The sequence below is a fragment of the Panulirus ornatus genome, chromosome 28 (assembly GCF_036320965.1).
Source record: "Panulirus ornatus isolate Po-2019 chromosome 28, ASM3632096v1, whole genome shotgun sequence".
In the NCBI taxonomy this organism is placed as follows: Eukaryota; Metazoa; Arthropoda; class Malacostraca; order Decapoda; family Palinuridae; genus Panulirus; species Panulirus ornatus.
Window position 1 is genome coordinate 22,049,266 of NC_092251.1, and position 15,611 is coordinate 22,064,876.

Below are 15,611 nucleotides of genomic sequence, written 5' to 3' on the forward strand. Positions count from 1 at the left end.
TATGTCGAATTCATCTATAGCAACCATGTGTCGAATGCACTAACAGCAAGCGTGTGTCGAATGCACCAACAGCAACCGTATTGTAGAATGCTTCTGCAGCTTATCATATGTCTAATGCATCTGCAGCAACCATGTTGTAGAATGCACCTGCGACAACCATGTTGTATATTGCACCTGTAGCAACCTAAAATGCACCTGCAGCAACCATGTTGTAGAATGCACCTGCAGTAACCATTTTGTAAGATGTACCTGCAGTAACCATGTTGTAGACTGCACCTGCAGCAACCATGTTGTAGACTCCACCTGTAGCTTATTATATGTCGGATTCACATACAGAACCGTGTGTTGAATGCACCTTCAGCATAACAGGTGTCGAATGCACCAACACCAACCGTGTGTCGAATGCACCTACAGCATGACAGGTGTCGAATGCACCAACAGCAACCGTGTGTCGAATGCACCAACAGCATCCGTGTGTCGAATGCACCTGCACCATTCCAGGTGTCGAATGCACCTGCATCATTCCAGGTGTCGAATGCACCTGCATCATTCCAGGTGTCGAATGCACCTCCATCAGGGAGGATGGTACCCTCCCGCTGGAGACGACCTCGAAGTGGTCCTCCGGTATTTTGTGAATATCCGATATTGTCATCCTATAAAGACCCTGTCATTCCCTGGCTGTAGTGTTACAATGTACGTTTGCCCGTGACCGGAGCCATAGGGCCTGTGAGACGTCCTCTCTCCTCTGCCTTACCCACACAGCCTTCGAGCGAGAGCGAGGTCAGAACTCGCCTCTAAATCACCAAGACGAGACCCAGGTGCCAGCTGGTGATGTGGGATGTTGTCCAGGACGTGACGAGATATCAGAATATGTCGCTGCTGTTACGCAATGTTACGTGTGCCTAGTGACGCCCACGGAAGTCACAGATGACCAGCTCGCCAAGCATGAAGCATACATACTCCTGCAGGTGGCTTGTCACTCTATCCAGATGGTCATTATATTAATGAATTCGTAGATGGGGATTATTTTAGTCCAGGTCACCCTGAATGTATGGTTTGGTTATGATGATAACGATAAATATGATAACAACAGAAATGAGTTATTTCACATTATCGTTTAAACAGCAAAACATAATAACGAAAAGACCAAAACATGTTTACTAAATTTGGCACAAGCTGATGTCAGGTCTCCCCGTCCACACCAGCTGTGGCCCGTCCACGCCAGATGTAGCCCATCCACACCAGCTGTGGCCCCGTCCACGCCAGCTGTGGCCCCGTCCACACCAGCTGTGGCCCATCCACACCAGCTGTGGCCCCGTCCACGCCAGCTGTGGTATGTGTCGAGGACAGACGTCACTACATCTACCTTGCCCTGACTTATAGCAAGATGGCCTCAGTGTGTCAGTGCCTCACAGCCAGACCAGTCTTTAGAAAATCCGATTCTCTGCCAGGAAGTAAATATGTTAGCGTTCACCGCTCAAAGCATGTTAGCGTTCATCGCTGTATGTAGCAGATACCAAAGGGCATCTAGTACGCGTGCGGACCTTCAGCAGACCATGACAGTCCTCAGGGTTTAGTGGACCTCAGGGACCACATTACACAGAGTATTCTCAGCTTCGACAAAGTCCCAGCATGGCGGTAGTCAAGTTCGGAATTAACACAGGATTTCCCCTTCTTTCTTATACCATGTCAGTGTATACGGCATAATACCGCTAGCCTACTTTCTCAGTAAGACATACGTGCAGTTACAGTATATTGGTAGACTAGTCTATGTTCGGTTTATTTTCTGTTCCATTTCATAGGACTGAGGTATCATAGTTTGAAATGGTTCACCTGTGACGCTAAACTCACATCTTATGTGCTATACTTTTAAGGTTCATAATGATTCATGCCAGACGTGTCGTGCAATATTCAAGTCTCTAGTTCGAGTCTTCTAACTGAATCTTACTTGTCGTTTGGGTTGAGAATAATCGTAAATTACGTAGTGGTAAGTCACCAGGTTCCTAATGTTATTTTAAAGGGATATGTACTTGTTGACTGAGACCACAATTATTTGCATTATCTTAGTCTTTACGAGGAGTAGCGAGGAACTCCTGCGTCAGTAGAGAAAGCCATATAGGGAGGGACGTGCGGTGTGTGTGGCGAACTCAGCAACAGAGACGGTGGCAGGGAGTTTAATGTGAGGGACTTGTGTACCCAAGACAGGTGCAGTCGTCTGTCTGTCTGTGTGGCCCAGCATGCATGACTGATGACCGAATCATGTCCATTTGGTTCAAATTCTGTTGTCATTGTAGTTATATACGCACAGCAAAACGCCAAACATTACATTTAAATACAGTAATTTCATGAATTAAAGTTGGTCAGAGGCAAGTGTATTTGTCCAAGCCAGTGTGGTAGGGTAGCAAAACCTTACATTATCTGTAGTGAACCTTTACGAAGTAATGACCATCTCTACTACCACACACTCATCGTGACACTACAGTTGTTGCTGTATCAAAAGAAAACATCTTAATTTTGTCACAGACATACAGACGATGTGTGAAGTCTATAAAAGACAAATATGTAGGTTCTTATGAGCGAGTCTTGTGGCGAACCAGTCATTACAGAACACAAAACAAAACCAGTTTCGGTCTTCACCACATGATGTTGGTCGCTAATATCTATATTAATCTCATTCTATTCACATCCAAAGCCTCGTTAAACACTAGTCACACTCACACACTGTCAGCATACAGCATCTGTTGCTAGGAATGTGTCTGACACATTACTGTGCGTAAATTTGAAGTCATCTCTTGGCTTCGTCAGCAGGTAATATCTATAGATGTTTATGTGATCCTGAATTTGGTGATAAAAGTATATGAATGATATATTGATGTAGTGTGATGAAATCATATTCAATCTTTAGATATAAACGTAAATATAGATCAGAAATGTAGATATAGACCACTGTCCTCATCTGTGGATAAATTTTCGTTATTTAGAATCTCGAATTTGGATCATCAAAGTGTAATGTGTTCCGTGGTTGACTTGCCTGAAGACGAGAGACTAGCAAGAGCGTCAGGTAGTAGCCACAATACACACCAGAAATCCCCGCCGAGAATAGCGATAATGTGTCCCACACACGGGACACCCTGAGCCACGACGCGGGCCAGGGAATGTGACAGCAGCCACGGCTCGGCCTGGCCTGGCCGCCATTGCTGGGGGATTCATGTCATAAAAATCCTCATCAACCAATATAAACTGCTGGGAAGAGAGATAGATAGATAGATAGAGAGAGAGAGAGAGAGAGAGAGAGAGAGAGAGAGAGAGAGAGAGAGAGAGAGAGAGAGAGAGAGAAGCTTCCTTTAAACATGACTTTTACTGAAGTGTGACCAGTCATGTGAGGGTCTTTGCTTATAACGTGAAACAATACAAATGAATTTCGTTCAAAAATACAATAAAAAAAAAGGTAAACTAATTTTAGAATGGTTCCCCTCTCGTTTTTTTTTTTTTTAATTTTCCAAAACAAGGAACAGAGAAGGGGGCCAGGTGAGGATATTCCCTCCAAGGCCCAGTCCTCTGTTCTTAACGCTACCTCGCTAACGCGGGAAATGGCGAACAGTTTGAATGAAAATGAAATGAAATATATATATATATATATATATATATATATATATATATATATATATATATATACATATATATATATATAAGACGGGGTAATCGCTATTCAGTAGGAGCTCCTATCAATTACTGAAAACTTTACAATACATTTCACGTTTCACCGAGGAAATCCGGCTCATCTGGTGTATGACAATTCACAAAATTCCAAACTCCAACCGAAGCACAAAGGCTTGTACATCCTCGTACCACAATGCCAGAACAGAAATGGTCTTGGACTTTAGTGGGAAAGTGTGTTCGTAAAGTAGTCACTGTATACTGACGCCATGGACTGATTCCATAGATGATTAATGGTTTCCAGTAATTTCCAACAACAGGAAATAATTTCAAGATAAACAGTTGTATTATAGTTAGAAACATGAAGACAAGTGGCTCTCTTCTTGTAAAAGGTCATGTTCCCTGTGTTATGGACATTGTCTTGATATTCAAACTCATTCAATGTCTTGCGCAAAAGACAAAGGGAAGATTACCAGTTAGCACATCCACCTGTATAGAAGTTGAAAGTATGTCTTTCAGATGTTTTTTGGTGTGTTTTACACGAGTCTGACCTTCATTTCCACCGTATATCAATACTTTTTAGATATTTTACCCCGTAGCCTAAACTAACCTAACTTAGCAAACCTAACCTAACCTACTCTAACAAACCTAACCTAACCTAGCAAAACTAACATAACAAAGCTAACCCAATAAACGTAATCTAAACAGGGCTTAACCAAACCTATCGTAACCTGTGGAAAGATGTGGTCACTTTAAACAAGGGTCGTCGTGGTCCAGGAGACTTACAGTTGGGGTCGTCGTGGTCCAGGAGACTTAGAGTTAGGGTCGTCGTGGTCCAGTCTTAAGAATACCTTAACTACTGATTCAAGACTTGAAATCCTAAAATTTCCAGGATGTTCGAACCTGGAATAATACCAACACAAACTTTAATTTCCTTCTTCGTAATATTCATGTTTTACAATTGTGTGACATATCGAGTCATGAAGTATCATTGTAAGATACAAAAAGACCATATACATACAACCTGTTTATTCATGATTACGACACAGTAGTTGATGTAAGGATGAATACAGTACTAAAGATGGGTTCTCTGCCTGGCCCGTATGAGAACAGTGCCAAATATTTAGAATAGTTAGTGTGGCATTAATGCTTGTTTCTTTATCCATAGAAAATGTGTCCTAAACGAATATTGTTTGGGTAACACTTTGAATTTCCATAATACGGATATATATATATATATATATATATATATATATATATATATATATATATATATATATATATATATTATATATATATATGTATTTTTTTTTTTTATACCTCGTCGCTGTCTCCCGCGGTTGCGAGGTAGCGAAAGGAAACAGACGAAAGAAATGGCCCAACCCCCCCCATACACATGTATATACATACGTCCACACACGCAAATATACATACCTACACAGCTTTCCATGGTTTACCCCAGACGCTTCACATGCCTTGATTCAATCCACTGACAGCACGTCTGCCCCGGTATACCACATCGATCCAATTCACTCTATTCCTTGCCCTCCTTTCATCCTCCTGCATGTTCAGGCCCCGATCACACAAAATCTTTTTCACTCCATCTTTCCACCTCCAATTTGGTCTCCCTCTTCTCCTCGTTCCCTCCACCTCCGACACATATATCCTCTTGGTCAATCTTTCCTCACTCATTCTCTCCATGTGCCCAAACCATTTCAAAACACCCTCTTCTGCTCTCTCAACCACGCTCTTTTTAATTCCACACATCTCTCTTACCCTTACGTTACTTACTCGATCAAACCACCTCACACCACACATTGTCCTCAAACATCTCATTTCCAGCACATCCATCCTCCTGCGCACAACTCTATCCATAGCCCACGCCTCGCAACCATACAACATTGTTGGAACCACTATTCCTTCAAACATACCCATTTTTGCTTTCCGAGATAATGTTCTCGACTTCCACACATTCTTCAAGGCTCCCAGAATTTTCGCCCCCTCCCCCACCCTATGATCCACTTCCGCTTCCATGGTTCCATCCGCTGCCAGATCCACTCCCAGATATCTAAAACACTTCACTTCCTCCAGTTTTTCTCCATTCAAACTCACCTCCCAATTGACTTGACCCTCAACTCTACTGTACCTAATAACCTTGCTCTTATTCACATTTACTCTTAACTTTCTTCTTCACACACTTTACCAAACTCAGTCACCAGCTTCTGCAGTTTCTCACATGAATCAGCCACCAGCGCTGTATCATCAGCGAACAACAACTGACTCACTTCCCAAGCTCTCTCATCCCCAACAGACTTCATACTTGCCCCTCTTTCCAAAACTCTTGCATTTACCTCCCTAACAACCCCATCCATAAACAAATTAAACAACCATGGAGACATCACACACCCCTGCCGCAAACCTACATTCACTGAGAACCAATCACTTTCCTCTCTTCCTACACGTACACATGCCTTACATCCTCGATAAAAACTTTTCACTGCTTCTAACAACTTGTTAAATTTGCTTGTTAAATTTATTAAAAAAGGGGGTGACTGTATTGTTGACTGGTTGGTAAGGTTATTTAATGTATGTATGACTCATGGTGAGGTGCCTGAGGATTGGCGGAATGCGTGCATAGTGCCATTGTACAAAGGCAAAGGGCATAAGAGTGAGTGCTCAAATTACAGAGGTATAAGTTTGTTGAGTATTCCTGGGAAATTATATGAGAGGATATTGATTGAGAGGGTGAGGGCATGTACAGAGCATCAGATTGGAGAAGACCAGTGTGGTTTCAGAAGTGGTAGAGGATGTGTGGATCAGGTGTTTGCTTTGAAGAATGTATGTGAGAAATACTTAGAAAAGCAAATGGATTTGTATGTAGCATTTATGGATCTGGAGAAGGCATATGATAGAGTTGATAGAGATGCTCTGTGGAAGGTATTAAGAATATATGGTGTGAGAGGCAAGTTGTTAGAAGCAGTGAAAAGTTTTTATCGAGGATGTAAGGCATGTGTACGTGTAGGAAGAGAGGAAAGTGATTGGTTCTCAGTGAATGTAGGTTTGCGGCAGGGGTGTGTGATGTCTCCATGGTTGTTTAATTTGTTTATGGATGGGGTTGTTAGGGAGGTAAATGCAAGAGTTTTGGAAAGAGGGGCAAGTATGAAGTCTGTTGGGGATGAGAGAGCTTGGGAAGTGAGTCAGTTGTTGTTCGCTGATGACAGCGCTGGTGGCTGATTCATGTGAGAAACTGCAGAAGCTGGTGACTGAGTTTGGTAAAGTGTGTGGAAGAAGAAAGTTAAGAGTAAATGTGAATAAGAGCAAGGTTATTAGGTACAGTAGGGTTGAGGGTCAAGTCAATTGGGAGGTGAGTTTGAATGGAGAAAAACTGGAGGAAGTGAAGTGTTTTAGATATCTGGGAGTGGATCTGGCAGCGGATGGAACCATGGAAGCGGAAGTGGATCATAGGGTGGGGGAGGGGGCGAAAATTCTGGGGGCCTTGAAGAATGTGTGGAAGTCGAGAACATTATCTCGGAAAGCAAAAATGGGTATGTTTGAAGGAATAGTGGTTCCAACAATGTTGTATGGTTGCGAGGCGTGGGCTATGGATAGAGTTGTGCGCAGGAGGATGGATGTGCTGGAAATGAGATGTTTGAGGACAATGTGTGGGGTAAGGTGGTTTGATCGAGTGAGTAACGTAAGGGTAAGAGAGATGTGTGGAAATAAAAAGAGCGTGGTTGAGAGAGCAGAAGAGGGTGTTTTGAAGTGGTTTGGGCACATGGAGAGGATGAGTGAGGAAAGATTGACCAAGAGGATATATGTGTCGGAGGTGGAGGGAACAAGGAGAAGAGGGAGACCAAATTGGAGGTGGAAAGATGGAGTGAAAAAGATTTTGTGTGATCGGGGCCTGAACATGCAGGAGGGTGAAAGGAGGGCAAGGAATAGAGTGAATTGGAGCGATGTGGTATACCGGGGCAGACGTGCTGTCAGTGGATTGAATCAAGGAATGTGAAGCGTCTGGGGTAAACCATGGAAAGCTGTGTAGGTATGTATATTTGCGTGTGTGGACGTATGTATATACATGTGTATGGGGGGGGGGGGTTGGGCCATTTCTTTCGTCTGTTTCCTTGCGCTACCTCGCAAACGCGGGAGACAGCGACAAAGTATAAAAAAAAAAAAAAAATATATATATATATATATATATATATATATATATATATATATATATATATATATATATATATATATATTATCCCTCGGGATAGGGGAGAAAGAATACTTCCCACGTATTCCCTGCGTGTCGTAGAAGGCGACTAAAAGGGGAGGGAGCGGGGGGCTGGAAATCCTCCCCTCTCGTTTTTTTTTTTTTTTTTTTTTTTTTTTTTTCTCCAAAAGAAGGAACAGAGAATTGGGCCAGGTGAGGGTATTCCCTCAAGGCCCAGTCCTCTGTTCTTAACGCTACCTCGCTAATGCGGGAAATGGCGAATAGTTTGAAAGAAAAAAGAAAATATATATATATATATATATATATATATATATATATATATATATATATATATATATATATATATATATATAAATATATATATATATATATATATATATGTGTATATATATATATATATATATATATATATATATATATATATATATATATATATATATATATATATATATATATATATATCTGATCATTATCTTGTGGAGGCTAAGGTGAAGATTTGTATGGGTTTTCAGAAAAGAAGAGTGAATGTTGGGGTGAAGAGGGTGGTGAGAGTAAGTGAGCTTGAGAAGGAGACCTGTGTGAGGAAGTACCAGGAGAGACTGAGTACAGAATGGGAAAAGGTGAGAACAATGGAAGTAAGGGGAGTGGGGGAGGAATGGGATGTATTTAGGGAATCAGTGATGGATTGCGCAAAAGATGCTTGTGGCATGAGAAGAGTGGGAGGTGGGTTGATTAGAAAGGGTAGTGAGTGGTGGGATGAAGAAGTAAGAGTACTAGTGAAAGAGAAGAGAGAGGCATTTGGACGATTTTTGCAGGGAAAAAATGCAATTGAGTGGGAGATGTATAAAAGAAAGAGACAGGAGGTCAAGAGAAAGGTTCAAGAGGTGAAAAAAAGGGCAAATGAGAGTTGGGGTGAGAGAGTATTATTAAATTTTAGGGAGAATAAAAAGATGTTCTGGAAGGAGGTAAATAAAGTGCGTAAGACAAGGGAGCAAATGGGAACTTCAGTGAAGGGCGTAAATGGGGAGGTGATAACAAGTAGTGGTGATGTGAGAAGGAGATGGAGTGAGTATTTTGAAGGTTTGTTGAATGTGTTTGATGATAGAGTGGCTGATATAGGGTGTTTTGGTCGAGGTGGTGTGCAAAGTGAGAGGGTTAGGGAAAATGATTTGGTAAACAGAGAAGAGGTAGTGAAAGCTTTGCGGAAGATGAAAGCCGGCAAGGCAGCAGGTTTGGATGGTATTGCAGTGGAATTTATTAAAAAAGGGGCTGACTGTATTGTTGACTGGTTGGTAAGGTTATTTAATGTAAATATGACTCATGGTGAGGTGCCTGAGGATTGGCGGAATGCGTGCATAGTGCCATTGTACAAAGGCAAAGGGGATAAGAGTGAGTGCTCAAATTACAGAGGTATAAGTTTGTTGAGTATTCCTGGTAAATTATATGGGAGGGTATTGATTGAGAGGGTGAAGGCATGTACAGAGCATCAGATTGGGGAAGAGCAGTGTGGTTTCAGAAGTGGTAGAGGATGCGTGGATCAGGTGTTTGCTTTGAAGAATGTATGTGAGAAATACTTAGAAAAGCAAATGGATTTGTATGTAGCATTTATGGATCTGGAGAAGGCATATGATAGAGTTGATAGAGATGCTCTGTGGAAGGTATTAAGAATATATGGTGTGGGAGGAAAGTTGTTAGAAGCAGTGAAAAGTTTTTATCGAGGATGTAAGGCATGTGTACGTGTAGGAAGAGAGGAAAGTGATTGGTTCTCAGTGAATGTAGGTTTGCGGCAGGGGTGTGTGATGTCTCCATGGTTGTTTAATTTGTTTATGGATGGGGTTGTTAGGGAGGTAAATGTAAGAGTTTTGGAAAGAGGGGCAAGTATGAAGTCTGTTGGGGATGAGAGAGCTTGGGAAGTGAGTCAGTTGTTGTTCGCTGATGATACAGCGCTGGTGGCTGATTCATGTGAGAAACTGCAGAAGCTGGTGACTGAGTTTGGTAAAGTGTGTGGAAGAAGAAAGTTAAGAGTAAATGTGAATAAGAGCAAGGTTATTAGGTACAGTAGGGTTGAGGGTCAAGTCAATTGGGAGGTGAGTTTGAATGGAGAAAAACTGGAGGAAGTGAAGTGTTTTAGATATCTGGGAGTGGATCTGGCAGCGGATGGAACCATGGAAGCGGAAGTGGATCATAGGGTGGGGGAGGGGGCGAAAATTCTGGGGGCCTTGAAGAATGTGTGGAAGTCGAGAACATTATCTCGGAAAGCAAAAATGGGTATGTTTGAAGGAATAGTGGTTCCAACAATGTTGTATGGTTGCGAGGCGTGGGCTATGGATAGAGTTGTGCGCAGGAGGATGGATGTGCTGGAAATGAGATGTTTGAGGACAATGTGTGGTGTGAGGTGGTTTGATCGAGTGAGTAACGTAAGGGTAAGAGAGATGTGTGGAAATAAAAAGAGCGTGGTTGAGAGAGCAGAAGAGGGTGTTTTGAAGTGGTTTGGGCACATGGAGAGGATGAGTGAGGAAAGATTGACCAAGAGGATATATGTGTCGGAGGTGGAGGGAACAAGGAGAAGAGGGAGACCAAATTGGAGGTGGAAAGATGGAGTGAAAAAGATTTTGTGTGATCGGGGCCTGAACATGCAGGAGGGTGAAAGGAGGGCAAGGAATAGAGTGAATTGGAGCGATGTGGTATACCGGGGTTGACGTGCTGTCAGTGGATTGAATCAAGGCATGTGAAGCGTCTGGGGTAAGCCATGGAAAGCTGTGTAGGTATATATATTTGCGTGTGTGGACGTATGTATATACATGTGTATGGGGGGGGGGGTTGGGCCATTTCTTTCGTCTGTTTCCTTGCGCTACCTCGCAAACGCGGGAGACAGCGACAAAGTATAATAAAATATAAAAATAAAATATATATATATATATATATATATATATATATATATATATATATATATAATCCTATGAGTCCACGGGGAAAATGAAACACGATAAGTTCCCAAGTGCACTTTCGTGTAATAATCACATCATCACGGGGAGACACAAAAGAGAAATATAAGTCAATTGATGCACATCGAAGAGACAAATATATATGGAAAGATTTGTGGCTTCGGTGCATTATACATGACAGCTGGAGACTGAGTGTGAACGAATGTGGCCTTTGTTGTCTTTTTGTAGCTCTTCTTCGCGCGCGCGCGGGTGGGAGGGGTGTGCTATTTCATGTGTGGCGGGGTGGCGACGAGAATGGATGAAGGCAGGAAGTATGAATATGTACATGTGTATATATATGTATATGTCTGTGTATGTATATGCATGTATACTTTGAAATGTATAGGTATGGATATGTGTGTGTATGTGGGTGTTTATGTATCAACATTTGTATCGGTGGGTTGGGCCATTCTTTCTTCTGTTTCCTTGTGCTACCTCACTAACGCGGAAGACAGCGACTAAGTAGTATATATATATGTGTGTGTGTGTGTGTGTGTGTGTGTGTCAGGTTGACGCAGACAGGAGGAAGGTGGAGTAGTGCTTGACCTGGATAAGGTTCTGAAGTCAACACAAACGCATATATACACAGGAAGTCTGAAATGGAAGCCTGAATGGGTATGTGAGGCCGACAGTACATTAGAAGGGCAGATGACAAGATACTTGATGGTACATTACGAGGTCGTCTGCTGGACAATAGCAGTGTCCTGGGGTTCCAATTTCATTTATGGTAAAGAGAAGATCGTAAAGATGCCAGTATAGGTCATACATGGAAGATGATTCAAAGCATCAAGCAAACTTAAACTATTGTCTCCTGAAGTGCAGTCATTTCTCGTTTTAAATGCAGTAGTTACTGTCTGTATACCCACCAGGTTTACCTTCTGGTTTACATTAGTTGTTAATGTTTGTAAAACCACCAGGTTTACCTTCTGGTTTACATTAGTTGTTAATGTTTGTAAAACCACCAGGTTTACCTGGTCTCATCGCAGCTAAACTCCATACACACCATACGTCTGTCCTCCTCATTCATGATACTGTCTCCACCTTATCCTTCATCAGGTCGTTTTTCCTCACTCTAAATCACATGTGCATCACATGATCTGCTCCGCTGTAAAGAGCAGGATTTCCACCTTCGTAAACACTGTCTTATTTCTTGCCTTGTCTCCTCCCATGGCCAGATCTGACCTCGATAACATACAAACGAAAGCAATAATGGTCATGGAAATTACCATATTTCGTAATACCTTTTATCCCTCTCTCCGCACCTGCAGAGCGATCATGTCACTGTATCGTAATCTGTCTAATTAGTGTAATGAAAACTTTGAGGCAAACTGTAAAGTTGATTTACAATTGCACGTTCAGTGAGCTGTGGATGGAGTTGGTGAGAGGAATGACAATGAGTTATCTATCGAAAGGCGAGCGAGTCAAAATAGCGGTCTTTCCTGTTATTTCCTTTGATATAAAAGTATCCAGTTCCTAGAACAGATACAACGCTAGTGACGTTTACCATATTTTATCACTGAGGTAAAGGATACATGAAGAACCTGTTCGTGGTGCTTTTGTATGAGATTTGACCAACGTTTGTAGTAAAGTCTACATTGTGTTCGTCACCCTATCTGGCTCAAATGGTTCATCATAAGGACTTCGTTTAATTAGTATACATATTAGAGTTAATCTCTGGTCAGTAATTAACATATGACTCAGTTCTTAATGTTCGATATTTCAGTGGAAAACTGACCCAGGGTCCGGCACTGGGCCACCACTAGCCACCTTCTCAAGTGGTATTTGCAGAATCTTGGCAAAGGTTTCTGTCTCTCCACACGTCTGATTCAATGTTTGTTTCATCTCAAAAGACGCGGTTTTATGTTCCTCGTTTGAATCATTCTATCGCAATAGAAACAGCTTCATACTTTAACGATCACGAACCAATAAAGAGTGCACTAGGGTGTGTTGTCTCTGGTGTTGCTAGATGCACCTGCGCACGTTGTGGGTCGTGTTTTGCTGTCGAATGCGTCTTGTGCTCTGAACACACCTGGCGAAGGGAAGAATGTGTACTGCACCCTCTGTGTATGTACGATAATAGTACCATTACTATTCTGAAAAGATATAACACTGCCAGTGTTGTCGTGATTCTTTCCCTCTCATGACTAACAGTAAGTTCTGTGTATTCCTCAGAGATCATCATCGTGTATTTCGTTCATGTTATCAGAAACACTGTGTTACCATTATCTGTGGCCAGTGGGTGGCGGCTCAATGCTCATCACTTCCGAAGAAAATGGGAATAACTCATTGTTTCCGTTTTCTGCTCAGGATGGAGGATCTCCTGACGTGCACGGTGTGCTGCGAGCAGTACCAGGAGAAGATGCGACACCCGGTCCTCCTGCCTCGCTGCGGCCACTCCTTCTGCCGCCCCTGCGTCGCCTTCTTGGTCAAGAATGGTTGTGTCATTTGTCCAACTTGTCGTATGGACCAGCGAGTGGAGACAGCAGAGCACCTGCCCACTGAGTTCAGCCTCCTGGCCATCACCAGCGTGCAGCAAGTCACTAAGGTAAGATGCGCCTCTGTCATGTCTGTTTCCTTCCTTCCACCGCCAAGCTTTGGAGATTTGCCCTCTCGTGTTTTATCCTAATTCATCTCATATTAAAAGGAAGGTTTTTCTATCTCCTCAAGATAAGTTATCTCTCCCCTTTTCTTAATTCTTTGTCTTTCTCTCTTAATTTTTTTTCACCCTAGAACGTATTTAAGTCCTGGCCTCATTAATGACTTTGATACGTGGCTGAAGCCAAGTACTTAAATGATCCAACTATTCGGTGCAGATTACAATCATTAGGCTGTATCACTGGCAGTACAGTCTCGTGAAAGGACTTCTCACTCCAAAGGATTTTACACATTTCTGCTACGGGAAGTAGCGCAGCCTTGGGCTGTGAGAGCCTTTAGTAACGACTTGAGTTACACCAAGACTCTATCATAGAAAATGGTCCTGGCGTAACTATAGATATTGATCCTGGGGTAACTATAGATATTGATCCTAGGGTAACTATAGATATTGATCCTGAGGTAACTATAGATATTGATCCTGGGGTAACTATAGATATAGGATTGAAGTTTTGAATTAGTTTTCCAGAAGTAAGATTTGTTGATCACATTCGCTGTCCCAGATCATGACAGACAAAATGATGGAAGGCAACCCATTAATTTCACTTAAACTTGAGCTTCAGATACGTTACAATGCCAGAGATGCGTTACGTGGCGTAACACGCCTCAAGAGAGGGGGAGGGGGGGGGAGTCCGTGGTCAGACAGGTGGGTGAATACCAAGTGGTGGGCGGGGCCACAGGTGGGCAGCCAGGTGGGCGGGGCCGCAGGTGGGCAGCCAGGTGGACGCTGTTAAGGTCTTGGCTGCCACTTGAGCATCGCCTCAGCAACTGTTGTGAAGGATGAGTCGCAGTGAGACCCAGGTTCTCACTTCACCCTCCCAGGATACACAGGTCAGGAGTCCTCCTCCTTCTGCTTCCCAGTGTACGGCGCATAAAACCTTGCCACTGTTCCTCTCTATATTTCTAACTTCAAATTCTCTTTTTATTTCAGCTAAACTTCATCTCTAGTATGTTACGACCCTTTGCCTCGAACCACCTTGGGTGACACAGCTTCATGGTTAGGTTCGAACCGTGAGGTCGATGTCTCATCGCTGTGAGTCCGGACCCAGCGTGGTCCTAGCTGGCTCTCGTCCCTCCACACACACACACACACACACACACACACACACACACCAGTCCATGTGGTGATGGCGCTGTGTCACACACCTCAGACTTACTGATTCACGAAAGAACAAAGAAATGTGTGCGGTGCTTCGCTCTGGCTGTCTCGGTAAGTTGATCCGTGTAGCTGGCCCCTCGCTCAGGCTAACCCCTGGCTGGCATCTGCTTCTCTTCCGTTAATGTTAACAACAACGTTTCGTTTTCTGTTTCTGTGAGGCGCATTTTCGTTGAAGCGGCAGACGTAAAAAAACTTACAACTTTGGTTATATGAGGGTTGTTGGTGAGGACGTCTGTTGTGAGGACCGCCCTTACCTGGTGTTGTGTGTGACCTCTTGGTCATGGCCACAGAACACACACACACACACACACACACACACACACACACACACACACTATATATATATATATATATATATATATATATATATATATATATATATATAAATGGTCAGAAAGAGGTGTGTGCGTAGCCTTCACATTTTCTAATCTTTTGATTTATTATTATTTTCATTTCGTAATAACTAATCCAAGAATTATCTTGATAATACACCGTCTTCCTGTTAAGAGACGAGAGGAAATTAATGTATATCATTTGTGTTGTATTTCATTTCCAGCAACACTAAACTCCTGCATGACGTCTTGCCTGAATGATAAATAGTCAAGTTATATTAAGGACACAGCCGCCAGGTGGATGACCTCACAGCTTTTCTTCATCTTCCTCAGAGCTTCACAACACGAGCTTATAAGGCAGTAGGTGTGACGGCAGGGTCAGCTGAGGGTCGGCGCTGCTCTGTTGTGTTCCCTCCCTTGGCTCACACACACACACACACACCCACACCTTTCATTTCTAGCGCCTCTCTTCTAATACTTCGTGCTCGCCTGATTATTTTCCCGCTGAAGGATATACTGGATCATACATATACAAACATTAAACTTTTTCATTAGACTGTAACATGTTTGTCATGATTTGTTCACTACAATCTGTCTATTTGCAC

General features: G+C 42.7%; 1 protein-coding gene across 3 annotated transcripts in view; it reads left to right on the plus strand.

Annotated features, from left to right (window-relative positions):
* LOC139757897 (uncharacterized) overlaps positions 1-15,611 on the plus strand; it is a 52,589-nt gene that overhangs the window by 14,590 nt on the left and 22,388 nt on the right. For all 3 annotated transcript variants that reach the window (XM_071678828.1, XM_071678830.1, XM_071678829.1), the window contains exon 2: positions 13,171-13,408. In XM_071678828.1, the coding sequence (XP_071534929.1) occupies positions 13,172-13,408 (237 nt within the window). In that variant the 5' untranslated portion in view covers position 13,171. The remainder of the gene's footprint in view (positions 1-13,170; positions 13,409-15,611) is intronic.